Source organism: Podarcis pityusensis (assembly GCF_964106645.2).
Source record: "Podarcis pityusensis genome assembly, chromosome: 7".
NCBI lineage: Eukaryota > Metazoa > Chordata > Lepidosauria > Squamata > Lacertidae > Podarcis > Podarcis pityusensis.
In genome coordinates, this window is record NC_138031.1 from 84,519,737 (window position 1) to 84,546,539 (window position 26,803).

At 46.6% G+C, this 26,803-nt stretch overlaps 1 protein-coding gene across 10 annotated transcripts in view; it reads right to left on the reverse strand.

The window, feature by feature from the left end:
• Positions 1–206: 206 nt before the first annotated feature.
• The window catches only part of PACS2 (phosphofurin acidic cluster sorting protein 2), a 66,981-nt gene continuing 40,384 nt past the window's right edge, over positions 207–26,803 (reverse strand). For 7 of the 10 annotated variants that reach the window (XM_081014719.1, XM_081014722.1, XM_081014716.1 and 4 more), the window contains 6 exons: positions 22,002–22,044; positions 20,816–20,858; positions 11,416–11,551; positions 8,965–9,191; positions 6,618–6,731; positions 207–5,876 (listed from right to left, as the gene is read on the reverse strand). In XM_081014719.1, coding sequence (XP_080870845.1) covers positions 5,764–5,876; positions 6,618–6,731; positions 8,965–9,191; positions 11,416–11,551; positions 20,816–20,858; positions 22,002–22,044 — 676 coding nt within the window. In that variant the 3' untranslated portion in view covers positions 207–5,763. Of the gene's footprint in view, positions 5,877–6,617; positions 6,732–8,964; positions 9,192–11,415; positions 11,552–20,815; positions 20,859–22,001; positions 22,045–26,803 lie in introns of those variants that run through there. The other 3 variants (XR_013988914.1, XR_013988915.1, XM_081014723.1) reach the window with 2 other exon arrangements.

Consider the following 26,803-nt stretch of genomic DNA (forward strand, 5'->3'; position numbering starts at 1 on the left):
CAGAAGGAAGCAGATAGTGATGCAGAAATGGAAGCTACCTCCATACATTCCTTCTATTAGTTGTGTGTGCACGCGCACACACATGCCTTTAGTACTAACTAAAATATTTTAATTTTCACCCAAATATCTACATACAAGATCCAAATGTCATTGAGGCAGAAAATAGGGGGGGGTGTCATTTCAAAGCAAGAGACAGGATAGGTATGTGCTTTCCAATCCAATTTTATTAGTATGGCATTAGTACCATAAAATATTTCACAAAGTAGTGTACATTGCAATTTATTCCAAAAAGGCTATGTACACTTACAGTCTTGATTTAAAAACAAACTAACAGTACAATGAAAGAGATGGACTGTTAAAAATACATATAAATGGACAACATTCCTTCATTTTTCCTTGTCTGAAAGGTCACTCTGCACAAAGATATCCACAAACTGCTTGCTTACTGAAAGAAGCACTGAGCTAAGTTGCCAGATCTAAGGTCCCTCCATCATTAGACTCCACTTCCTATCCTTGCTCAAAGGACTGAGACAAAGGGGTGACTTGAAAATAGGAACTAAATGGGTACATATTCATAATTTTATCCAGTAATCAGTGGGTCCAAACGGCTATGAAATGCAAGCGATATATCAAGAAATACAGCAGTTTGATGCATTTCCTGCCAAACCAGTTTTAATCTGAATTGAAAGCAAACTGAGGTGTGTACATTTACACACTGCCTTTCTTACAGGTGGGTGGTCTTACATGGCTGACGTCAACCTATGTGCATGCACAGATGACAGCTTCATGAATGAAAATGGTTGGTGGGTTGCAGGGGTGGAGAAACCAGCTGGATGTAGCGTAAAAATACAATGGGCAACATGGAAGCACATCAAACTATGCTGATACGTAAACAACATGCAAATGTGATTTGAAATTTACCGGTGGGAGGGTGATCCCTCTGCGTTTTAAGCTGGTAATATCTACACAGCCTTTATTACAGTCAAATCTACCATCATTTGGGGGGGGGGGGATAAAGTTTTTTTTATTATTTCATTTTACAATATATGCATAAAACAGAAACAATTATAACAGACAAAAATTAAAAGATTGAAAATAAAGCAGGCACATAGAATGCGTAGTTGAACATGAATTAAAATAACGAAGTCCAAGTAATGACTATCAACTTTATCAGATCATCAAGTCTAGTCCAGTTTTGCCAAGGTTGTTTTGAAAATGATGGTTTCACTTTATATGTCATAAAGTACTGGTAAATCATATAAAAAGTGTCTAGAGTTTGTAGTCCTTGTCAAATTATGCATGATTTTCTCCATTATAGCTATATTCCAGAGCGAATGGTACGAAGCGTCCCATGTAAGATACTGGGCTGTTTTCCATCCAGTTGCTATTACCATTTGTGCTTCCAAGTTCATATATAAGACCAATTATTTTGACTATATTTACATTGGTATCATCAAAAATATTCAGTGACATTAATTTTAGGCAACAAGCAATAGTTTCTTTAGTAATATAGCCATCATCATTTGTAGATGTAATGGGGGTCTCCCCACCCCCCGACTGTGTTTCAAATTGCTTTTGCAAAGTATTGAACACATCAGTACAGATTGGTGCGCTCCCAGATTCCCAGTGGGCAGAGAGGATATGTGGATATCTTCGTATGACTTACATTTTCAAATCTGATGGAAGCTGGTTTGGTGGGAAACACATCAAAACACAGTATTTCTCAATAAACTATAGCATAGATGCCAGTTGTGGCTAATGTGTGTTCATGGATTCACAAACCAGCAGTGGGAGCACACTGGTAGCGGAGTCAGTGGGAGCACACATTGCTTCAGATGGAAGAACAGAAGGTGCAAGAGAGTAGCCCCAAAGACCTCCAACAGCACCTGTTTTTAAGAACAAAGTTCTTTTCCTTAACAAAAGCAACCATTACCAGTTTTGACGTTTTCTGGTTACAAACTTTCCCGAGTGCCTCAAACCAAACATGGCAAGAGAGGCATCTATGATACAAGGCTATTGCTACCAACACCTCAGTTTGCAACTGTTTGGGCAGTTAACTCAGGGCAAAGTCACATTGTCTCATAGCATGGATATAGCATAACTAATCCAGGCTAGTACTTTATTGTAAATGTGATAAAACACATTGCTATTGGTGGCTTCTGAAGTGTGTGAGGAAGTCAAAATCCACCCAATAGGAGCACAAAATAGTTGCCACGAGGTGTGTGGAAGTCCTAGACCAGGGGTAGGCAAACTAAGGCCCGGGGGCCAGATCCGGCCCAATCGCCTTCTCAATCCAGCCCGCGAATCAGCATGTTTTTCCATGAGTAGAATGTGCTCTTTTATTTAAAACACATCTCTGGGTTATTTGTGGGGCCTGCCTGGTGTTTTTACATGAGTAGAATGTGTGCTTTTATTTAAAATGCACCTCTGGGTTACTTGTGGGGCATAGGAATTCGTTCATATATTTTTTTTCAAAATACAATCCGGCCCCCCACAAGGTCTGAGGGACAGTGGACCGGCCCCCTGCTGAAAAAGTTTGCTGACCCCGGTCCTGGAATTAGTCTCTATGTATAATGGATAGAAAATTTAATTACACCCATTTATAGCAAAGAATATTTCAACCACTGCTGGCCAGTCCAGAGCTTGGTGAAGTAGACACGGAATATGAAATGTGCTTTAGTCATTGTGGTTGGACAAGCATGAAGGAGGACGGAAGGAGGAAACCAAGCAACTTCCTTTAAAGGGCTGCTTTGTCCAATCAGAAATATGTGTGTGCTTGTGTTCCTTTTCCCCAAGGCAATGCTGGAAGCTATCTTAGAGCAAGCAGCAAGCTTAAATCACCTTGGATTGGACTTGCCGTCTAAGAAAAGTCAAGGGTTACTCTCTCACAAAACTTTATGGAAAGGCAGTGCCACATTCCCCAAGTCCAGCACAAACTGAAGTGTAAAGAACGAGTGGGGAACATTCTTCCATCTTGAGGGCTACCTTTCCTTAGGGGCAGCCTTCTGAGGGCCACATACCGTAGTGGATGGGGCCAGAGATGGAGGAAGCAACAGATGCAACTGTACAGCCGGCCAATTTCTACAGATGCCCCCCCCCCCACCTCTCCCATTCTGGCAGAGTTCAAGGACACATTCCAATGGGGCAAAAATATTCCAGGAGAGATGAGTGAGGGGTGCTGTCTGGGGAAAGGGGTTGGCCCAGGGAAAGGCCCCAAAACTAGACCGGACTGGAGGGCCATACGCAGTCCCCAGGCCGTAGGTTCCTCACCTCCCAACAATAAGAACAAACAATAAGAGTAATAAAAATTTAAAAAATTGAACGTATGCCTGTAGCAGACATCTCAGGACACACACACATCAGCACACCATACAAGAGTGGCATTGCAGGGATCTTCAACAGAATTAGTGTTTGTTTTTATCTTAAGAAAGATATGCCAAAGGAGCCCAAACCTGCGGCTTGGGGGCAAGGGAAGAGAGAACTGACAAGGCACCCAAACCTTCTGGAAGTTTTCAGATGGCTCATCTGCCTAACTACTCATTATTGCTGGGCTCTACCAACAATTTTGTCCATTGGCTCCTTTTCAGGGTGATTCAGGGCTATACAGAGTTGGGCCGATACGGAACAACTTGCAGACCCAACTTTGAACAGTAAGGAAATTGGTCAAATGATAAAATGAAACTGTGGAGACTTTGTGGCCAAGGAAAAGCTCACAGAAATCTTCCTAAGATCTGGGTACTTGTCTGTAGTACAATAATTTTATCACTCCTCTCCCCAACACACAGAAACACACCAGTGTTTGGGGGCAGACCTTTCCTGCCAAGACTTAAAGGTAAAGGGACCCCTGACCATTAGGTCCAGTCGCGGACGACTCTGGGGTTGCCGCGCTCATCTCGCTTTATCGGCCAAGGGAGCTGGCGTACAGCTTCCAGTCATGTGGCCAGCATAACTAAGCTGCTTCTGGCGAACCAGAGCAGCGCATGGAAACGCCGTTTACCTTCCCGCCGGAGTGGTACCTATTTATCTACTTGCACATTGACGTGCTTTCGAACTGCTAGGTTGGCAGGAGCAGGTACCGAGCAACAGGAGCTCACCCCGTCGTGGGGATTCGAACCGCCGACCTTCTGATCGGCAAGCCCTAGGCTCTGTGGTTTAACCCACAGCGCCACCCGCGTCCCTTTTTGCAAAGACTTAGGCCCCTGCAATAATGTCTTTCCCTGCCGCCTGCCCAACACCATAGACAGAAGTATCTCATTGGGAGCTCAAAACTCATTTGCCACCAGAAGCAGGGAACAGTGGAAGGACATTTGGGGCACATTCTCCAAAGTGATCTATGCATTCTAGTTTAATGGTGTGTACAAAGAAAGTCTTGTAGGCGGTCCTAGAGGGAAGGGGGAATATGGCCAAAATTCTGCAAGAGGATAAGGAACTAGTGTGGAGTATCTGCAGGACTGTGCTATTCTGTAGGTGCAGACATTGCTATAGTGCTGAAATAAGTCGTATTCACCATGCTGAGCACCAGCTCTCTCTCCCGGGCATTCTCTCTTCTTCTCTTTTGTGACAACGTAATGTTTGCAAATATTATCTCACATTAACAGGTCAACATTAGTAAGTGCAAATTGCTAGACAGAAGTCCACACACCGAGCCCCAAACTGGTATTCTACATGCTGGTAATTGCATTGGAAGTTCCCAGATGGAAATTGGGCTGCTTTTAAATATTGCTGATATAGGCAGTACTACATTTCTAAATAACGTTCATAATTTATGTTTTGAAAAGTGCTCTACCACAAGTCAGATAGCCACGAGTTTGGGGGTGGGGGGAATCAGATTACCTAATCACAGTTAGAAGGTCTGTCACTTGCATGAGCAGCAATTTGCAATCAATTGTGGCAGGCTGTCCATTCTGGGACAAGGAGAGAATGATTTCAACAATTTTGCTTCTATGTAAAATTTAGGGGTTAGCATTTATTTTAACACAAAAAAGTTGTCAAAATGGGCAACCTCATATTGGATTGGTTCAGAAGCGATACAAGTGATTTCCCCAGAAATAAAAAGTAACTTGGATGATTTTATCAGCCAATCTGATACTCATTATTTAGCTTCCAAGCTGCCCCAATTCTTCCTTTCCACCCATTCAGTCCAGCATTCCTCTGAACTTTCTCCTGCTTCCAATGAAACTGGACCTTCTGATGCTATTGGGGGTGGGTGTTGCAGGAAGTGAGGAAAATCTGACACACACACACCCTCACACCTCTCTCTTTTCCCATGGGAAAAATGGCATTGCTTAGGTCTATCAGGGATTTTAATCCTGGTACTCATAATGATCATGGTGACAAGCAGTGGCAATGAGGAGGCGTAGATCAGATGTCCTAGATGGAGAAATTGTCTTGAAATCAGGGAGTAATTTGGGTGGGGGAGGCTGGATGAGTGCTAAGGAAGGGCACCCTGGAAGTTACTCTCCAGCTGAATTTGGAAAATTTCACAAGCATGCTCCCACTCTCCATCTAATCGGGTTCTACGTTAATAAGCAAGTTACTCTTGGGTTTTTAAAAAATTATTAAGGGCTCTTGCAAGTATCTTAGATGGCTGGCTAGACTTAATATTGAATTGCTGAGGTTTTAAGTAGTATCCTTCCCTTGCAGACAACAGAAGAACAAACAGAAGCGTATCTGAGCTGTTATCCAAGCACGTAAGTAAGAGAGCACAAACAGCTGGTACTCATGTGTTGTGGCTTGCAGAACTGTCCCATAATTCCCGCTCTGTTAGGATTTGGAATGCCCAAATATGCAGATGGGAAAATGCTTGACATGGGAAGACCACTGTGCTGCTAGCTGGAAGAACTTCACGTCGTTCCACTCCACTCCGTCAATAAGCACTGCAGCAGGAGATAAACAAAGAAAGATGATTAGGACAGAAGTGCTTGGGGACCTGGTTTCAACTTACACCCCAGCAATTTCCCCTTGCCATAAAAATAAATGCATCAAAATTCATCCAGATACATTGCAAAACCCTTCCCTAAAAAGGTGAAGGACCCCTGACAGTTAAGTCCAGTTGTGAACGACTCTGCGGTTGCGGCGCTCATCTCGCTTTACTGGCCGAGGGAGCCGACGTTTGTCCGCAGATAGTTTTTCCGGGTCATGTGGCCAGCATGACTAAGCTGCTTCTGGCAAACCAGAGCAGTGCACGGAAACGCCGTTTACCTTCCCGCCAGAGCGGTACCTATTTATCTACTTGCGCTTTGACATGCTTTCGAACTGCTACGTGGGCAGGAGCAGGGACCGAACAACAGGAGCTCACCCCATCGTGGGGATTCGAACCGCCAACCTTCTGATCAACAAGCCCAAGAGGCTCAGTGGTTTAGACCACAGCACCACCCGGGGCCACAGTCGTAAAAACATTGGGCGACACTAATATAGGCTGTGTGAAAACAATCACAGGCACAAGGAGGAAAGAGGCAAGTGATGACCTCTTCTCTTCAAATGGGGGTGTTCTGGATTGGTCGGAGAATCTGGGCCTAAAGCTGAACTAAACCCATAAACACAAGAGATAAAGAATGAACTAAGGAGGATGTCCAAAAGCTGACTGGCAGTCATAGCACTGGATAATGTGCACTTACCCTGCAACATAGTCTGCTGATGCTTCGCTGTGCAAATCAGCCGGCTGATCCCCTCTATGCACTGACTCTTAGAATCAAAGTCTTTGTCTCTCACTTTCTTAGGCAGAAACATCACTAGAGGAAATGAAGCAGATATGTAAACACAGCAGCACCATCTTTCGGTGTCCTCTCTCCTGAGTGAACGTCTTAAGATCCAGAAGGCTGGAAATTGATGGGACCTTTTACAGTACAAAGGAATCCCTGCTTACACGGGGATTCCATTCCTGGCCGCCGCGTGCACCAGAAGGACACGCCCAAGTCCAGTCCGCCCCGCCCCTTTTCAGCATCGAAAATGGCACACACATCAGCAGTCGTGTGTATGCTCGTTGCACGCCAAGTGGAGAGGTGCCTGTACATATCTGGTTTCTGCTAGGGGATCTCAAACTTTCTATCTGCAGGGCCCACTTGAGATGGCTGTAAACTGCTGAAGTCCACCAGTCACATAATGGTGCTACTACAGGGGCAAAGCCAGTCACAAAATGGTGGCAGAGTTTGGCATAATTATTGACAATTTCTATTGATATCTGCTCTGGCTTTGGAGATATTGTGACCTCCCCAGCCCACATTTGAGACAAAATCCACTGCTCCAGAAGCTCTAAGCCAGGCATAGGCAAACTCGGCCCTCCAGATATTTTTTGGGACTACAACTCCCATGATCCCTAGCTAACAGGACCAGGGGTCAGGGAGGATGGGAATTGTAGTCCCAAAACATCTGGAGGGCTGAGTTTGCCTATGCCTGCTCTAAGCAGAGGGTTTTTCTTTTATATTTTTCCTTCCCACCTACCCCTGTGCCTCTCAAAGTATGTTTACCCATCTCCTGTATCTTCTCCTGTTCTCCTTTCCCATTCAACTTGTACTTCCCCCTCTCACCCACGTGTCAAATTTGGCCCACAGGGTGTGGCCAGAAAAAAAGATTTGGTCCGTGGATTTGAAAGGGTTTTCCACTCTCGTCCTAAAGGATCAAGCTCTTAAAGCATGATGTCTACGGCACTGAAGTGTGGCACAAAGCTCCTTCCTCCAGGTAAGGCTGGTGTGCCAGTTGGCCACAATTACCGTATTTTTCGCTCTATAGGACGCACCCGACCATAGGACGCACCTTGTTTTAGAGGGGGAGAACAAGAAAAAAAATCTCCCCCTCTCTGCTCAGCGCTCCTTCAGCAAACCGGCAGGAGAAACGGAGTCCCTTCCATTTCTCCCCCCGCTTCGCTGAAGGGGCACTGCGCAGCTCTCCCTCTCTGCTGAAGCCAGGAGAGTCTTGCTCTCCTGGCTTCAGCGAAAGGAACCTGAAGCCTTTGGAGCGCAGTGCAAGTTCCCGCTGCGCTCTGAAGCCGCCTGAAGCCTTCAGAGCGCAGCAGGAACTTGCGCTGCGCTCCGAAGGCTTCGGGTTCCTTTCGCTGAAGCCAGGAGAGTCTGCACCGATCCCTTTCGCTCTCCAGGCTTCAGCGAAAGCAATGCGAAGCCTCCGGAGTGCGGAGGGAGCGCTCCCTCTGCCCTTCGGAGGCTTCGCGTTGCTATTGCTGAAGCCAAGGAGCCTGTATTCGCGCCATAGGATGAACACACATTTCCCCTTAATTTTTGGAAGGGAAAAAGTGCATCCTATAGAGCGAAAAATACGGTGCCCAAGCACCTGTAATGTCTTGTTTATACTATTTTTAAAGGAGGGAATGACAGTACAAATTCAATGTAGTTCTATTTCCACTCTAACCACAGGGGGAAAGCTCGAGGTGAATTTCTATGCTCACTGGACGGTAGACACAAATGCTAACAAGCCACTCCAACATGAGAAAATAAAGTTTACACTATGATCAGTTTCCACATGTGAAGTAAACTGGTCCTAGCTTGAGCTAGATTTAGAGCAGCCAGAACAGTGTCGCAAGACAGAAAGGTACGCTAAAATTACCGTATTTTTCGCTCTATAAGACGCAGCAGACCACAAGACGCACCTAGTTTTTGGAGGAGGAAAACAAGAAAAAAAAATATTCTGAATCTCAGAAGCCAGAACACCAAGAGGGATCACTGTGCAGTGAAAGCAGCAATCCCTCTTGCTGTTCTGGCTCCTGGGATAGCTGTGCATCCTGCATTCACTCCATAAGGCGCACACACATTTCCACTTACTTTTTAGGAGGGAAAAAGTGAGTCTTATAGAGCAAAAAATACGGTAATTGGAAACTCTAGTGCAATTACATGTATCTCACACACTAACGAAGTCGGTGAGTTCGACCTCCAGGAATATTTTACTATTGAAAAATGCTAGTGTTAAGCAATAGAACATAGGTTACAATAGCCAAGAAGCGTCCCTTTTCTGCACCTTTTTTGTTCTTTTCCTTTGTGACAACCGTCATTGACATTGTTGGAGTAGAAATGGCATCCCCACTCGTAGGCAGCCGGCTGACCTGGAGAGACCGAAAAGTGCATTTCAGAGTGTTTTTGGCAGCAGAAGGGTCCTTTTTTTCTGAGTCTCTCTTCTTCTCCGTAGGATGAGTTGCAATCCAGTAATCCACCTGAAGGCCCATCAGTTCCATACCAAGGCCACAGCTGAAATACGTTAGGAAAATACTATCATTTGTAAGCTGTGACAGTCCCAGAGAGCCCAGGTGAGAAACACGGATGATACCAAATTGAAAAGCATTATTGGAACGGTGCTTAGTATTTGACACTGTGATCTACCTTTCAAGTGTCTTGGCTGCATGGCTGCAGTCAAAAGACTTCTCACGTAACTATAAAGAACTCTGGCACATATATTTGAAAATAGATAATGTAACGAGACCCAAATGACAACTCAATACTAGAGCCTCCTCAAGAATCTTGTGCCAGGTATGTCTTTGCACTGAGGCACCTAGGAACCAGAGTTTGAGGCCTCTGTAGAACTGAGTGTGACTTGCAGGTACACATTTGTCTTCAAAAACAGTAAGAAGCAACATATAGCAGTTGGACCACTTCCTATCTAATATGTAGACCATCTTAATAGAACTTAACAGGACAGATCTATTTATGTAATTTCAACTTTGTTTAAAAACAGATTCCAACTAAATGCTATATAACATTGCTGACTTAAGAGCAAAATTAGATGTGGTCATGTTCTGCTTAATTCTTCATAAAGCCCCGAAATGATGGGGATATTAAAAGCGCTGCATAGGCAAAGGAAGAGAGAAGCTCTGAACCCTTTTCTTTGTAGAGTATTACATAGCGTAGTGGAAAATTTTGTAGTGCAGGAGATCATTGCAGCAGCCCTAATGAACCACACCCCTAAGGAAAGTCCCAAAACGCAGGCTGGTTTTGACCTGCATGTGGGATGTGATATGTAAGTAGCAGTGAAGTACAACATTCCTTGTTTTCCTAGAGTGGACATGCAGGGGAGTGTTTGGTCCAGCCAGTCAAAACTTCATGTTTCCTCCTGGCTGGGACATACTTCCTTTGCATGTGACTACAGGTGGGCGTGACCTTACCTGTCCAGGTAACAAAAGGGACAAGGCATGCAGCACTCTCTCTCTTTTTGACTTCCTCCATCGTTGGAGCAGTTTTTCACTTCCAGCCAACACACAGGGATTATCCCCATATGGGATAGATCCACATGTATATACTTCGTAACTAAGTCTGCCTTCAGGGATCACACTGTGCTCTGCCTGATGTAAGTAAACTTCTTTTATTCACTTAGAATAAGATTGTGGTGTCTTTTTTCTTTTAAGAGGGATTTAAGGGAACTTACCACGAATGTACAATTCAGTCTAAGACAGACTGAATTGTATAAAAGTGAGAGGCTTACACAAGCCTGCAACTAGCTACCCACTGGGCATTTAAAAGGGGAATGTGAAACTCTTTTAAGTAAAGGAACTTGCTAGCACAAGTTAGGAAGGATATTAATAAACAATATATCCTCTCCTGCCTCCCTGAACATTCCTATACTGCAAAGCCTTAAAAGGCTCAGGACTGCAATTCCTCAAGGACTGCCTCTCTCCATATGAACCAACCTGCACCCTGCAGTCATCATCTGAGGCCTTTTTCGTGTGTCCGGAAGTGTGGCAACAAGAGCAGGCCTTTTCTGCAGTGGCTCTGTTTGTGGAATGCTCTCAAAATTATCCAAGGGATGGAGCAACTCCTTTATGAAGAAAAGTTGCCACATTTGGGACTTTTTCGTTTAGAGAAAATGTGAGTCAGCATTCCGACACTGAGATTCCTGCATTGCAAGGTGTGAACCCCCGAGATTCCTTCCAACTCTACAATTCTATGATTTTATGACATGGTAGAAATTTATAAAATTATCCACTTTCATTATGCAACGCACATAGAAAAGTTTTTCTCCCAACCTCATAAAACTATTTTTTTCCTGATATTTCGAATTACTATTTAAAATATTCCAATTACTATTTTGAATTATTAATTTGATATTGAATTGTATTAATCGTTTTGATGTTTTTTTGTCATTTGCTTTATTTATGTTATTGTGTTTCATAGTAAAGTGATTATATCGTTTTTCACCTCAGGAAAAACTTGAGTTAATGTCTGAAGGCTGCTAGCGTAACCTAGTGTCAAAAACAGGTGCAAGGGAGACTCTATCAGGAAGACCTGCTGAAGTAAACAACTAAATATTGCTTGGGGGGGGGATTTAATTTTAAGAAAGGTGTTGAATCGGCTGAGATGAAAGAGAATATGAGCAAATCATGAGGATAAACTGGCAATTCAAGGTCCTTATATAAAGGGGTGTTACTTCTTCTTCTGTATTTCATAATAGAAGAGAGAGAAATGGGAGAACGTGCTTTACCTGGAGGAAGCAAAGGTGCCTGTGACCGATGGGGAGGAGGGTGGGGTGGGAGAAGATTCCTTCAGAGCAGGAGACACAGAAGGTGGGGTTGAGGAAAGGACACTTGAACTGCAGGGAGCAGCATCATCCGAGTCACCTTTAAAAACAGGATTCAAATGGTTGGTCTGCAGACAACAAAGACCACTTTAAGCATCATATGGCAAACAATGACCTTTACAGGATAGATAGAAAGAAGGCAGGCGAGATGCGACAGACATGTCAGCAGAACAAGAGATGCAGAGAAAGCAAAGCTACGGCCCCTCCAAAGACAAAAGTTAAAATAAAAGTAGCATGGAAAACCTCTGTGCCTGGCAAACCTAAGGGAAGGATCCGGCCGTGGTAAGTAGGTGTAATTAGTAGCCTGGCTTACTTTCCTAGAGGCAAAACTGAGGACTGCATCAGTTATGGTTACAGTCATTGCAGATCAATCACAAGGAGGAACATGAGTTTAATTTTTTGAAATGGTAAATAAAATACAAGTGGAATAAAAATGAGGAAAGTTCTAAAGCAAAATGGAGGAAAAAATATATGTAAAAGTTATTGAGATACTAATTTCCTTTGTCTTCATAGAGGAACGGAATTGTAATATCGGAAGGATAATTTAGTCCCTGCAAAACAGGAATCTTTTTGCCCAATGTGAGGCTTGGACCCACAACCCTGAGATTGAGATTCTGAGGTGCTACCAGCTGAGTAACAGATATTGCTATCATGCCTATTATAAAATAAGCCTGTGAGAATGAGCTATCTTAATATTAGCTAAGCACTTAGAAAATGTTAGGCATTTATTAAGTACCGGTAATTAGAATATAATATTATGCTTTATTATTATCAGTGATGATAGTCGTAGAAGTAATACTGTAATATTGACAATGGCAGAAGAATTTAGAGGATCTAGATCAGACTGGGGGAAGTAGAAAAGTGGAGTAGCAATTTATTTTAAAGTGTAAATTTTGTAATTTTCCACAATCCTTTTATAAATATCTTTTCAATATTCGATTGAAGTTGAAGTACACATATTACAACACACAGAGAGAGGGGGGAAGAAAACTGTCAGGGGTTCAGGAGCAGAGGCAAGGGCAAGGGAGGAAACAGAGAGCGAGGGAGAGGAGGCAGAAGAAAAGATGAGTGATGACGACGACCCGAGATCTCCGAGTCTTTCCAGTGAATCAGAAGATTCACAGAAAGGAGCACCAGTGGCCAGGGCAAGGGGGGAGCCTAGGGGGACACCCCAGGAAGATAGAGCCAGAGGGGACTCAGAGGGGAGCAGTTGGAAATCAGGACCAGCGTCACCGCCAGAGAGCAGGGAAGAGGAAGGGCGCCAGGGATCAAGCGCTGGCAGCTCACAACAGGGGGGAGGGCACGAGTCAGGAGTGGCCACACCTCCATCGGGGAGCGAAGAAACGGTCAGACGGAAGGTGGAAGGTTGGGCGCGCGTGCCAAGTTCAAATGCACAGGAAAGTGGCGCAGTAGGCAGCCCGGAAAGGGAGCCAGGTCCTAAAGCCCGCCGAAAGGAGGGAGAAGAGTCAGGGGGGTCAGCGTCAGAGGAATCCCGGAAGGAAGAGACCCCGGGGGGCAGAGGGACCCAGAGAAGAACAGTCAGGCGGAAAAGGTGGAGCAAGGCTAGGATATTAAGTTGGTGTACAAGGGGCGGAGACTCAGATGGAGCTTCGCCGATCTAACCATGAGACGTAGAGTTGCACGCAGCAGCTTGAGAATGGAAACTGTAACTCAATAAAGACTTTTATTTAATGATCGCTGGCTAGCGTGATCCTCTGTGAGCTAGGATCTGGAAGCAGCTCTGACAGTAAGCTCCATCCCTAGATTGTGGGCATCTACGTCCTCGCGGAGAGGAGAGAAAGCGGGTGCCTACTAGCGAGCTCACGAACGGCAGACAACATGACGGCCGAACAGCAGATAGTGGAACTCAGAGAAGCAGTGACACGACTGAATGCCGAGGCTCTTGCATCCAGGAAGAGAGAGGAGGACGCAGCTGCCGCCTACAGGGATCTCCAGGTCAGGTTGGAAGTGCTTACGAAGCAAGGGCAACTGACACCCAAACCAGAGGGGATTGGGTTGGGGAGACGAACAGGCGGTCTGGTCTCTCACTTCGATGGGAATTTGCAACAGTACCCCAACTTTAGAGCAGATGTAATGTGTGCACTGCAACTGCTGAACAAAGACTTTAGAGATGAGCAAGAGAAGGTGGGATTCATCATGTCCCATTTGCATGGAGATGCTAAAGCATGGCTGCGCAATTTGTGGAGAGATAAGGATCCGGCGCTCCAAAATGCGGATGCCTTTATTAAAGCGATGGATGGGTGCTTTTTATCAAGCATTGACGTGGATCTTGCTCGGCAGCAGATACATGGACTGAAGCAAGGGAGGGCCAGCGTAAGGCAGTACCATGCCCGCTTTTTCGCTTTGGTCAGTGCCCTGGAATGGGACAGAGATTCGGCTCCTGTAAGAGACCTGTTTTGGGAGGGATTGCACGGCTCGGTTAAAGATGAAATTGCGAGGGGGGAGAGACCCCGGACCACGCAGGAGATCGTTCAGAGGGCGCTGGCGGTGGGGGTGCGGCTGGAAGGACGTCCGTGGAGCAGGGACGAAGGGCGTGGAGGGCGCGAACCAGCCAGGGGCTCCTCCTTCCTTCCCAGAGAAGCAGCGCGTGCGCAATCCACGCCTCCGCCAGGAGGAGGAGCGGAACCTATGGAGGTTGGAGGTGCAAGGGCTCAGTCAGCAGCCAGAGCCCTAGCACCGGCAGCAGTGAAAGCGAAGCCTCCTAGAGGGAACAGGAAGTGTTACATCTGCGATGATCCACAGCATATGGCGAAAGAGTGTCCCCAGAGGCTCCACAAGCACACTGCAGCCTCAGCAATGGTAACTGCAGCAACGCAGCAAGGACAACCACAGCAGGGAAACGACGGAGTCTGGTTGGAGGAAGAGGCACTGGGGCCCAGCCAGACGTGTCAGTGAAGCAGTCCCCAGAGATTTTACAGCCCATGGACCCCCTCCCGCCCAAACCGGTAGTGAGGCTCACCGCGTCGCTCCAGCTGCCCAATGGAATCACCATGGACGTGCCAATCACCATTGACTCCGGAAGCAATGCGGACTTTATAGGGCAGGACTTTGTCGACCGGCACGCTATACAGTTGCTGCCTGCCACGCTGCCCCTGCAGGTTGTCACGGTGGATGGCAGGGAGCTGCTAGGGGGGCAAGTGGTGAAGCAGACGCCACCAATGGTGATGCGACTTGGGAATCACAGGGAAATCATCAGCTTCAATGTCACTCAACTATCGGACACGCCCATTGTATTGGGCATGAGTTGGCTGGACAAGCACAGCCCGACGCTGGCTTGGTACCAGAGGCAGCTGACCTTCGGCTCTTCCTTTTGTGCTGAACACTGCATCGTGCCCAGGCAGGAAGGAGGGGAAGAGGAGTCACAGCTGCAGCTAGGCACGCTGCAAGCGGTTCCCCACAAGTACGCAGAATTTTTGGAGGTTTTCTGCGAGAAGGAGGCAGACAGGCTACCCCCCCACAGACCATATGACTGCAAAATTGACCTGCTGCCGGGGGCGGCGCTGCCCAAAGGGAAGCTGTATTCCATGTCTGAGGACGAACTGCAGGAACTCAAAGAGTTCATAGATCATAATTTGGAGCGCGGTTTCATCCGAGAGTCCAAGGCAGCGGGGGGCAGTCCGGTATTCTTTGTTAAGAAGCGGGACACGCCCCAAAAAAGACTTGTAGTGGACTTTCGCATCTTGAACAGTGTGACCAAGCCATCGGACTTCCCCATGCCCCGAATCGACGACCTCCTCGCAAAGGTACGGAAGGGCAGAGTGTTCACCAAGTTGGACCTGCGAGGGGCATACAACCTCATTCGCATGCGGGAGGGAGATGAGTGGAAGACAGCCATGTTCACGCCCCTGGGCACCTACGAATATAGAGTTATGCCTTTTGGATTGCAAAATGGCTCCCATGTTTTTCAAGCTTTCATGCATCACGTGTTGGCGGGGCTCCTCTACAAGACGTGCGTCTGTTTCTTGGATGACATCCTGATCTTTTCGGAATCGCAGCAGGAGCATGACAGACACGTCAAGGAAGTGCTGAGCAGGCTACAGCAACATAGGCTTTACGCCAAGCTGGAGAAGTGCCAATTCGACGTGACCGAGGTGGATTTCCTGGGCTACAAGTTGTCTGATAAAGGGCTCGCCATGGACAGCGCCAAGGTCCGAGCAGTGTTGGATTGGAAAAGCCCACGCAACCGGAAGGAGGTCCAACGGTTTGTCGGCTTCGCGAACTTCTATCGCAAGTTTATCAAAGGCTTTGCGATGCAGACAGCGGCCATCACGGACACGCTCAGCTCCAAGAAAAAGAAGTTCATCTGGACAGAGCAGGCGGAGCAGTCCTTTCAGGCACTCAAGCGTCTCTTCGCGTCGGAAGAGCAGCTGCTTCATGTCAACCCCAGCAGGCCGATGAGGGTGGAGACAGACGCTTCGGACAGAGCCGTGGGAGCAGTCCTGCTGCAGAAAGACCCGCAGGGGGTTTGGAGGCCGGGAGCGTTTTACTCAAGGAAGCTCAGCAAGTCCGAACAGAACTACACCATCTGGGACAGGGAGTTGCTGGCCATTCATGCAGCGTTCAAAGCGTGGAGGCACTTCCTGATCGGCGCCAAGCACACGGTGCAGGTCTGCACGGACCACAAGAATCTAGAGCACTGGCGCACGGCACAGTTCCTGAACCAGAGGCAGATACGTTGGGCTGAGTTCTTTGCGAATTTCGACTTCCGAATAGAGTATGTCCCGGGGGACACCAACATCATGGCGGATGCTCTCTCCCGTAAGCCACAGTATCTGGAGGAGGCAACGCCAGCGGCCGCCATGCACATCTTCGCACCGACAGTGTGGGCGTGCGCGGCGGCGACAGTTGACCTGGATGCGGTGCGACGAGCGTTGCAGGATGACTCCTTCGCGCAAGCAAAGATGGCAGAGGTGCACAGGGGCACGGCAGCGACCGACGAGTTCCAGCTGCGAGATGGTTTGCTCATCCGTAAAGGGGCCATCTACGTGCCGGGAGACGAACTTCGCGCCAAGGTACTGCAGCAGCTGCACGACGCGCCCACTGCCGGGCACTTTGGCAAGGAGAAGACGGTGGAATTAGTAGCCAGAGACTTCTGGTGGCCCGGAATGAGAGGGGAAGTCGCGGACTACGTGGCGAGGTGTGACACCTGCCAGAGGTCCAAACCAGTGCACAGACCGCCGGCCGGACTGCTGGAACCGCTGCAAACTCCGTTCGAGCCATGGGAGAGAGTGGCCCTGGACTTTGTCACGGATCTGCCCAGCTCGAGGGGCAAGACGGCTGTGCTGGTGGTGGTGGATTTGTTCTCCAAGATGGCACATTTCATTCCGTGTGCGAAGGTGGCCACGGCGGAACAAACCGCCAAACTGTTCATAGACCACGTGTTCAAGGTTCACGGTCTGCCGCGGTCTATTCTGTCCGACCGAGGGCGACAGTTCATCTCAAACTTCTGGCAGAGGCTGATGGGCTTCCTGAACGTCAAGATCAACCTGGCGTCGGCTAGACACCCGCAGACCAACGGGCAAGCGGAGCGGGTCAATGCCATCATGCAGCAGTACCTGAGATGTTATGCGAATCAACAGCCTGCGACGTGGGTGGATTACCTGCCTCTCGCCGAGTTCGCCTACAACAACACGAAGCACGTGTCCACGGGGGTCACGCCGTTCTTCGCCAACAACGGGAGGCACCCTAGAACCTTCCCGGGACTGGAAAGAATGGGGGAGGGGGAGCCGCAGACAGCAGATGCGTTCGCGTCGGAGTTGCAGGAGGTCCACGATCAGCTGCGGCGGCACCTGGAGCTGGCTAAACACGCATACAAGGTACAAGCGGACAAACACAGAAGGGTTGGCGAAGAGATCCATGTGGGAGACTGGGTCTGGTTAGCAGCCCACGCAGTGCCGGCCAGGTCGTTGGCGAAGAAGAAACTAGGGCATAAACAACTGGGGCCCTACCAAGTCGACGAACAGGTCAACCCGGTGGCTTTCAGGCTGGCTCTTCCGGAGGGTTCCAGAATGCATCCGGTGTTCCACAGGTCGGTGCTCACTCCCTACAAGGCACCTCACAGGTTTCAGGAACCAGGAACGGCACCGGGTCCGCTCCGAGAGAGAACCGGGCAAGGGGGAGTGGCACAGGAGGAGCGCATCAACGAAGTCACGGAGATTTTGGACTCCAGATGGGGGGAAGAGGGGGTAGAATACCTTCTCGCCAAGGAGGGCACCCCGGCCAGTGCCAACAGCTGGGTGCCGGGCTACGCTTTAGACGAACCTCTGCTCAAAGAAGAGTTTCATGCCCTCTTCCCACATAGGCCAATGCCAGCAGACTTTTTCGACGACTGGCTTTTCACGCCCACGCTTTCAGCCAGCACGTTCCGGGGGTTCGACTCGGACGAGGAACCGACACGAGACGCCCGTTCCCCAGAGGGGTCACCCTCGGGATCTGCTTCAGAACCCTCGTATTGGTGGGATGATCGACCAGAAGAGCAGTTCCGCAGAAGGTGGCTGGAGGGTCCAGGACGAGCAACGTCTCCAGAAGGCAACGAGGGAGAGACGGACATGGACGTTTTCGGGGACGACCCGGGTTTCGAGCACGGCGGCACAGAGATGGAAGCGGAGGTGACCGTCGTCAACGAGAGCAGGGAGGAAGAACCGGAAGACTTCGGATGGCGGCCCGCCACGGGAAGCAAACTGTATCCGACATTCGTCCCCCTGACACGGCAGCACCCAGATCCCGCACCGGAAGGAGGGGAGGGGGGAAGAGGGGGCTTCGAGGGGGGGATGGATGTCAGGGGTTCAGGAGCAGAGGCAAGGGCAAGGGAGGAAACAGAGAGCGAGGGAGAGGAGGCAGAAGAAAAGATGAGTGATGACGACGACCCGAGATCTCCGAGTCTTTCCAGTGAATCAGAAGATTCACAGAAAGGAGCACCAGTGGCCAGGGCAAGGGGGGAGCCTAGGGGGACACCCCAGGAAGATAGAGCCAGAGGGGACTCAGAGGGGAGCAGTTGGAAATCAGGACCAGCGTCACCGCCAGAGAGCAGGGAAGAGGAAGGGCGCCAGGGATCAAGCGCTGGCAGCTCACAACAGGGGGGAGGGCACGAGTCAGGAGTGGCCACACCTCCATCGGGGAGCGAAGAAACGGTCAGACGGAAGGTGGAAGGTTGGGCGCGCGTGCCAAGTTCAAATGCACAGGAAAGTGGCGCAGTAGGCAGCCCGGAAAGGGAGCCAGGTCCTAAAGCCCGCCGAAAGGAGGGAGAAGAGTCAGGGGGGTCAGCGTCAGCGTCAGAGGAATCCCGGAAGGAAGAGACCCCGGGGGGCAGAGGGACCCAGAGAAGAACAGTCAGGCGGAAAAGGTGGAGCAAGGCTAGGATATTAAGTTGGTGTACAAGGGGCGGAGACTCAGATGGAGCTTCGCCGGTCTAACCATGAGACGTAGAGTTGCACGCAGCAGCTTGAGAATGGAAACTGTAACTCAATAAAGACTTTTATTTAATGATCGCTGGCTAGCGTGATCCTCTGTGAGCTAGGATCTGGAAGCAGCTCTGACAAAAACTAATGTGAATAAGAAAGCGCATAATGAAAATGAAGTTATACCCTCCCAAATAAATGGTAACAAATCCCTGATTTAGCTTTGCTGATGTAGGGGCTCCTCCAGAGCTTTGATCCCAATTTGCTCACACAAAGCTTACATGGAGGTTAAATTATATTGTCTTTATTGAGCATTCCTTCTGATTGGTTTTCAGGGTGGCTCTATGGCAGTGAGCATCCAGCCTGCATTCCTTCTGATTTGCTTGAGGATGTTTGTGAGGGATTAGTGGAAGAGACAGAACAAAGTGAGCTTGTGTCTTTTGGGAAAGAGCTGCTCGCTTGCCTGAGATGTTTGGAGGCTTCGCTTTTGTGTGTGTTTTGCTGTGTGCTCTGCTTCAGCACACGGTCTGAGGGGGACAGCTACTGCTGAGAGGAAGTTAGTCAGGGGTCTACGGAGAGCCATGTGGATAAACAATGATACTACCAGACACAGCATTCAACCTATAGCAAAGGACTACCCCAGAGTCGGTCACGACTGGACCTAATGGTCAGGGGTCCCCTTTACCTTTACCTTTTATGAGGCTCTGGGTAGGAATAATAATAATAAGAATAACAATAATAATAATAATAATTTATTATTTATACCCCGCCCATCTGGTTGGGCTTCCCCAGCCATACTGGGTGGCTTCCAACAAAATATTAAAATACCGCAATACATCAAACATTAAAAGCTTCCCTAAACAGGGCTGCCTTCAGATGTCTTCTGAAAGTCTGGTAGTTGTTCTTCTCTTTGACATCTGGTGGGAGGGCGTTCCACAGGGAGGGCGCCACCACCAAGAAGGCCCTCTGCCTGGCTCCCTGTAACCTCACTTCTCGCAATGAGGGAACCGCCAGAAGGCCCTCGATGCTGGACCTCAGTGTCCGGGTAGAACGATGGGTGTGGAGACGTTCCTTCAGATATACTGGACCGAGGCCGTTTAGGGCTTTAAAGGTCAACACCAACACTTTGAATTGTGCTCGGAAGCTGAAAGACCTTGTGAGCATGCAATGGAGTGAGGTCAGTGGACTAGGGAGACTACGCTAGTCCCCTAAACGTTCAAGGTAAATTATAGTATTAAAGAATTAAAGCCTGGTGCCTCCTTCCCAAAGCCCAGGAAGCTTTTGTCCGGCTTATGGAGGGAGATATGATGCTTCGATGGGGACCAAGAGCCCTCTTGCCAAGGGCTCCAGCATCTGCACACCTTCCAGCTTGTCAAGATCCTTCTTCAACTGTGGTGCTCAGAACTGGTTGCAGAACAGAGCAGAGACTATTGCTTCCCTTGATCTGAACAATATACTTCTGTTGGGGCACTATTATAAAATACAGTTGAAAAACAGACATCTGGGATCGTGTTATGTACTGAGTTGATTAGGATCCAAAATGCAGCAGTCTGATTGGTCCGAGAACAATGCAGCAGTATGATTGGTCCGCAGGAGCCACCCAATCCAGCTCCAGGTGGAAGTGAATCCACAACTTGATTGGCCTACAGGAGAATCCCGGAATTAGCCAATCACGTGGGGCCCATTGTGTAAATAATGTATATAAAGCAGATATTGTGGGGGAACTTCCACTCCTCCTCACCACTATGAGCTGAATAAAGAGCATGAAATCCACTCTCGACTCCGAGTATATTTCAGATCCCTTGGACTATAGTCAGACTACCGGCTTCCAACATCCATGCCATGCTTTAGTGAGAAATTACAACATCGTTGAAAGTTTTTATTACCTGAAGTTGCAGAGGACTGTTCAACTATTCCAACTTTTACCACCTGGAGGAAGAAAAACATTTTACATAGAATTACTAGCTCTGCAATGACAGTTTAATCAGTTTCCTGTCCCCATTGAAAAGCAGCTGACTTTGTTGTTGAGGGGAGCTCAAAAGAGAAGTGCTTTGGGGGTGGGAAATGTGTCTCCACTGACTTGCTAATCAGGCTAACGTTAACCGTTTTGTGGGAGGTGGGGTATTACCGGTTTGTTTTTGTTTTATTCTATATTTTGTGTTTTCACTTTGAATTTCAATGCTGCAAACTACACAGCGATCTTCAGGTGAAGGACAGTATATGAATTCAATAAATAAAAAAGTAAAATAAATAAATTTGGCTACCTGCGCTGAGGCCAAAGCGCAGTTCAGTAAATGGGAAGCATCAGTCATGAAGTATCCAAGGAAATATTGCAATTGCTCTTAATGGGACGCAAGATTCAATGTGTGCATGTGCATGTAGAACTGGGTCAGAGTTTCAGAGTGAGGGTAATACGGCTTTGGTTGCATAACATAGCCAAATATGACTGACTATGTAGCTCCACAACGTCAGGATATCAACTAACATGATCTATGATTGAGAAGGAAAAGGTCATCTTCAGATTTGTTAAAAATTGTGCTGCTGCCACAGATTGTGGACGTAACAGCTGTAAAAGGTAAAGGGTCCCCTGACCATTAGGTCCAGTCGTGGCCGACTCTGGGGTTGCGGCGCTCATCTCGCTTTATTGGCCAAGGGAGCCGGCGTACAGCTTCTGGGTCATGTGGCCAGCATGACTAAGCCGCTTCTGGCGAACCAGAGCAGCGCACGGAAACGCCGTTTACCTTCCCGCCAGAGCTGTACCTATTTATCTACTTGCACTTTGATGTGCTTTTGAACTGCTGGGTTGGCAGGAGCAGGGACCGAGCAACGGGAGCTCACCCCGTCATGGGGATTCAAACCGCCGACCTTCTGATCGGCAAGTCCTAGGCTCTGTGGTTTAACCCACAGCGCCACCCGCGCCACCAGCTGTAAACAGACATAAAAAAATGTGGAAAAATGAAAGACGGGGATTTGGGGGTGTTTGTTGTAATCTCTGAAAGCACACTTTTCACCATGAAAATATTTGGGGATGAAAATTTGTCAGAGTTCTTAATGGAAAAAAATGCTACTCACTCCAACAAAAGGGATGAACTTCTGAGCAGATTCTTCATCTGGGCTAAAAAGATCAGAGAATCATGATCATTTCAAAAGCCAGAAGCTGCAAATTTTCTTATTGTTACTATCAAGCATGCAGTGGTTGCAAAAAAAACATGCAAGCATAGACTCCTCTATATGCCCAGAATAATTCTTCTGCTGCAAACCCATGCAGAATGAAATTTAGCCGGCACACGGACATGTGCACAGAAGCATGCGCAGACACACCCTACACTCATAAAAGCAGCACACTTGTCCTTACTTTGACACTTGTGTAGTTAGAGCAACATGATTTAACATAAAGAGAAAATTTATTCAAATAATATATAAAAGAGGTGACTAACAGTATATGTATATTATGTTGAATTGCCCATTACAAGCAAATATTATGCATTTCGCGATGTAAAACTAGGTACCATTTACTTATTTTATTGTATTTTATTTATTATATTCATATACTGCCCTTTATCACAAGATCTCAGGGCAGTTTACAGAGTAAAATACAATATAAAAACACAAGTTTTGAAAGAAAAACAACAGAAGAAAGAACCCCACCCCTTCCCACAGACACATTTTAAAGGCTGTAGAATATTAATCAGCCCAAGGCCTGGTTGAAGAGGAACATTTTCCCCAGGCACCTAAAATATAAATAATGAAGGCGCCCAGTGAGCCTCCCTGGGGAAAGCATTCATTCCACAAGCGGAGAGCCACTGCAGAAAAGGCCCTTTCTCGTGTTGCCACTGTGATAGGAATTTTGAGATCTTAGATATATGGTAATGTTCATAACCGCACGTACATAGATCAGCACAGGAGGACCGACCTGGAACCATTGTGATTCCTAAACTGAGCAAATGTTTTCTCTGCAAGGTCAAAGTGGGAAACCTCCCCATTGTCTCTTTCCTCACAAATCCTGTCTTAAGGGCACATTTAAGATATGAATAGGGTGTGAGCCTGTGACCTGGCCCAGGAACTAAGTATTTATCACTACAAAAGAATGGCCAGGCTCCCCAGGCAACCCAATCAAGTAACCTGCCAGACAGGAGATAAACAAGCGACAGGAGATAACAAGATTCAAATTTCTGTTTTAGACCGCCTTTTCTGTGATGTAGGTGGGATGTATCTGAGGGGTGGTCTTAGGTTACACCCCTTCTGTGATGTATGTATGATATTTCTGGGCGTAGTCTTGATCTACAGGGTGGCAATTTCAAAAGTCTTTATAAGCGCTTGCACAGCATTTTTCTGGGTCCTCCTCCTTTCCTGCATGTGAGGGGAGCACCCTGTTGCAACAGATCAATAAAGATCAGGCTTACTAGCTGCTTTGCTTCTCAATATTCTCTGGTTGGCCTCTGTTATTCTCTCCTACCAATAGGGAACCTATGTAAGGACTCTATATGGGCTCTTGGATACCCCATAAGGGAAAAGGGCAATTTTTGTTTACAACACCACCCTCCAGACATCATGTGGAGGAAGCACACAAAGAAGGGCCTCGGAGAATGAACACAAGAGTCTGGGATGGTTTATATGAGGAGAGGCAATCCTTCAGGTAACCTAGTAACACAAAATTCCCATCCAGTCCATGTGTCCAGATCATGTATCTCCACTTAAGGCAACTTTTTAAAATCGCAGCAAGCGCACGGCATATTTATCTAAAGCTTATACTCCCATTCATCGCTTTTTTATATAATGGATAGCTTTTACTGCCAGGTTCTGAAAGAACTGCGAGAGTTTGCTCCAGTCAGGGGCAAACCAACACATGCTCAAAATGGCTTCTTTCACTGCAACCAAAGGTGGTTCGTTTGCTCCAAATGAAGTGTTTTTGAGAAGCGGGGGGTATATTGTCAAACCAAGCCAGTGAGAAAGCCTTGGGATCAACTACATATTATGACAGAAAGGAAGGAAGTGAAGTGTGAAATGTAAGTTGTTGTTTTTTTTAAGCGTTTATTAATTTTCCAATAAAAACATTCAATTAACATATCAAATCAAATCCAATAAAAATAAAAAACTAAAATAAAAAAAGGTCCAATTGTCTTCCAAATTGTAATAATTTTGTTTTGACTTCCCACGGTCTGAATTTCGAAGCGCATTCAACATCATAGTCCTGCCTCTCATCATCCTCAATGTTATTCATAATTCCAAGTCCGATTTTTCCCTTCCACATTTTGACTCTGGTTCTACGATCCTCACTCATGTCAGAAAACCGATACTTTTTTTTTTCTATGGAGTGCAGATTTGTCCGTATATTGTACTCCTTGAGCTGTTTTTTCATCGCACCGCTTCATTTAATTGCATCCAATTTCAAAGTTCTGTCCAGCTCTTTGAGAGTTGTTATTTTGGCAGCTCCCAGATCGTTAATCTTTCCCGTCCAGGTGTTATCAAAGAAACAGAGAGAAATTTCCTTCTGTACCCTCCTTGTTGATTTATCTTAAACAGACTGTTTGCAATGTAGCCATATATCAGACAGTTAGCAATTGGCCTTTGAAATCTTCCCAGTCCCCCCTCCGGGCCCTAGAGGGGGGCTGCCAGACATCCATTTAGCCCTCTCTCTCGCTCGTAATCAAAAAAACATCTTTTTGCAAACAGTTGTATATGTAATATTGTTTCCAGTCTTTATAACCAACCATCCGTTAGCCCCTGTTTCTCTTAATCAGGGAAGTATTTCCGATATTCAATAACGACGTGGTGGGAGACGCCATTTTGTCCTTTGTTCTTTGTTTTCGTCTTTAACAGACATTTCCGGTCTTGAAGAGAAGTGGCTGCAAGTAGATCCCAATTATACATGAAAGTCCATCTGAACTCACTTTTTGAAGAGCAATTTAAGGTGAAATGTAAGTTTTGAACATTTGGAGACAGTGTGCTTTTGAACGCCAGTTGCTGGACGCTTGTACTCAAATCCTGCTCAAATGGTTGAATTGCACTCTTTCTTCATTTTTACTTAGAGTCTCCTATACCCCCACTAGTGCCTTTGCTTTCAAACCCAAGCATAGTTCAGAGAATGTAAGTCCCTACATAGGGATGACAGTCTGGAAAACTAAAAAAATCATCTTAGGGCCTTAAGAGTCCAATTTATCAGGTGCTGAAATGGACCGAACCCAAGGAAGTAGGTTGGTTGGATTTCAAGCGGAATTACCTCAAAAGGATTAAAATGCCACATTAGATTTTCCAGGGACTCTTCCTCTTCCAAGCACCTGAACTCATCACCATATACAGTACTCCCAAACAGACAGAAGGAAGCTTCCGCACAACACATGCGCATTCATGCAACAGTGTTTTGGTTCGTTTTCGCCATGACCAAGAATGGAGAAGGAAGGAAAGGAGGCAGGGACTTGAGTCAGTCACATAGCTGTCAACTTTTCCCTTTTCTTGCGAGGAATCCTATTTGGAATAAGGGGATTTCCCTTTAAAAAAAGGAAAAGTTGACAGCCAGGGTCAGTCAGCATCACAGAGATTGTTGGGAAACTGCTTGGGAAAGAGTTTACAAATACTGATGTACTAAAGAACTCTAAAAATGTTTCTCTTTTTCAATTCCTCAGGTCATTAGGGCTGACTGAAAGAACGCAATAAAAGAATTTGATGATCCCAAATACACTGGCAGAGTAATCCTATGCAGAATTACTCAGAAGTAAGTTCTGGAAGGAAGTTCTACTGAGTCTCACTGGGCTACTCCCAGCTAATTGCTGTCTTGTAGAATTTTCGGCTCTTGCACTAGATCTGTTCAAGGCCCATGTAGATTTGAAGATGCTTGCCTTTGGCCACATAAGAAATTGGGAAAGCCCCAAAGGAAAAGGGAAGGTCTAAAGAGAAATTAAAGTGCTCATGAGAGAGCTCAGCTCAGATACAGCAGTTGCTTGGGGCAGAAAGCAAGGCCCTGTAAAATCATTCCTAATACACCCTAACATTCTTTGAAATGGCTATCATTTTTGTACCAAGTGCTTACATAATCCTGAACCAATAAAATTGCACTGACTTTCCTTCACATACTATTATTAACAGAGTGGCTTATTTGGGACTGTTACGCTCTGAGTGTGACACACAAACATAGTCGTATCCACACTCGTGGAAGCTACATTTCTATGGAAAGCATGGATGGGAAAGATGGCAACAGATACGATCACGACACTTCCAAAAATATTATTCCTTTTAAAAAAATATTCTACTCAAAATGGACCTAAGTGATTATGGCATGTCCAAAACCATTGATAGAGTTTATTGGGGCAAGAAAAAGCCTAGCGTATCTGCTAGGACATTAATAAATACAATAAAATGGAGGGTGGTCTTTTCCCTCTATATGTAAATACTATGATGCAGCAATGTGAGCGCACACTATCATGGAATCACTCGGATCATTTAACTGAACTGGAACAGAATAATGGTCCATTTATGGACCGTTTAATATGAATAAGTGGCCCATGATAGCTCCAGATTTGTCTACAGTGTCTATGTCCCCACCTTTTTCAAGACCTTGCTTTTTTTCATTTCCACATTTGCTTTCGTTGCCTAATAATATGGATTTCCAAAAACCCATTCAAGCCAATACAAGTTGGAATTTTCCAACAGAAAGATTTCCCAGGCTCCATTCTTGTTTCTGGAGTTCTGAATGTATACCAAAAAGGGATGGATAAAGTCCATTGTGAAGGATATTTGGGGAAATTCTATCTCTCTTCCAAATCAATTTAATATTGCTAAAGTGAAGATGAAACAAAACCATTATTACTACAGGATAATAGCATAGCAATTCCTAAAGCAAAAAATAAGCAGGTGTCAACCTCTTCATCCCTAGCATT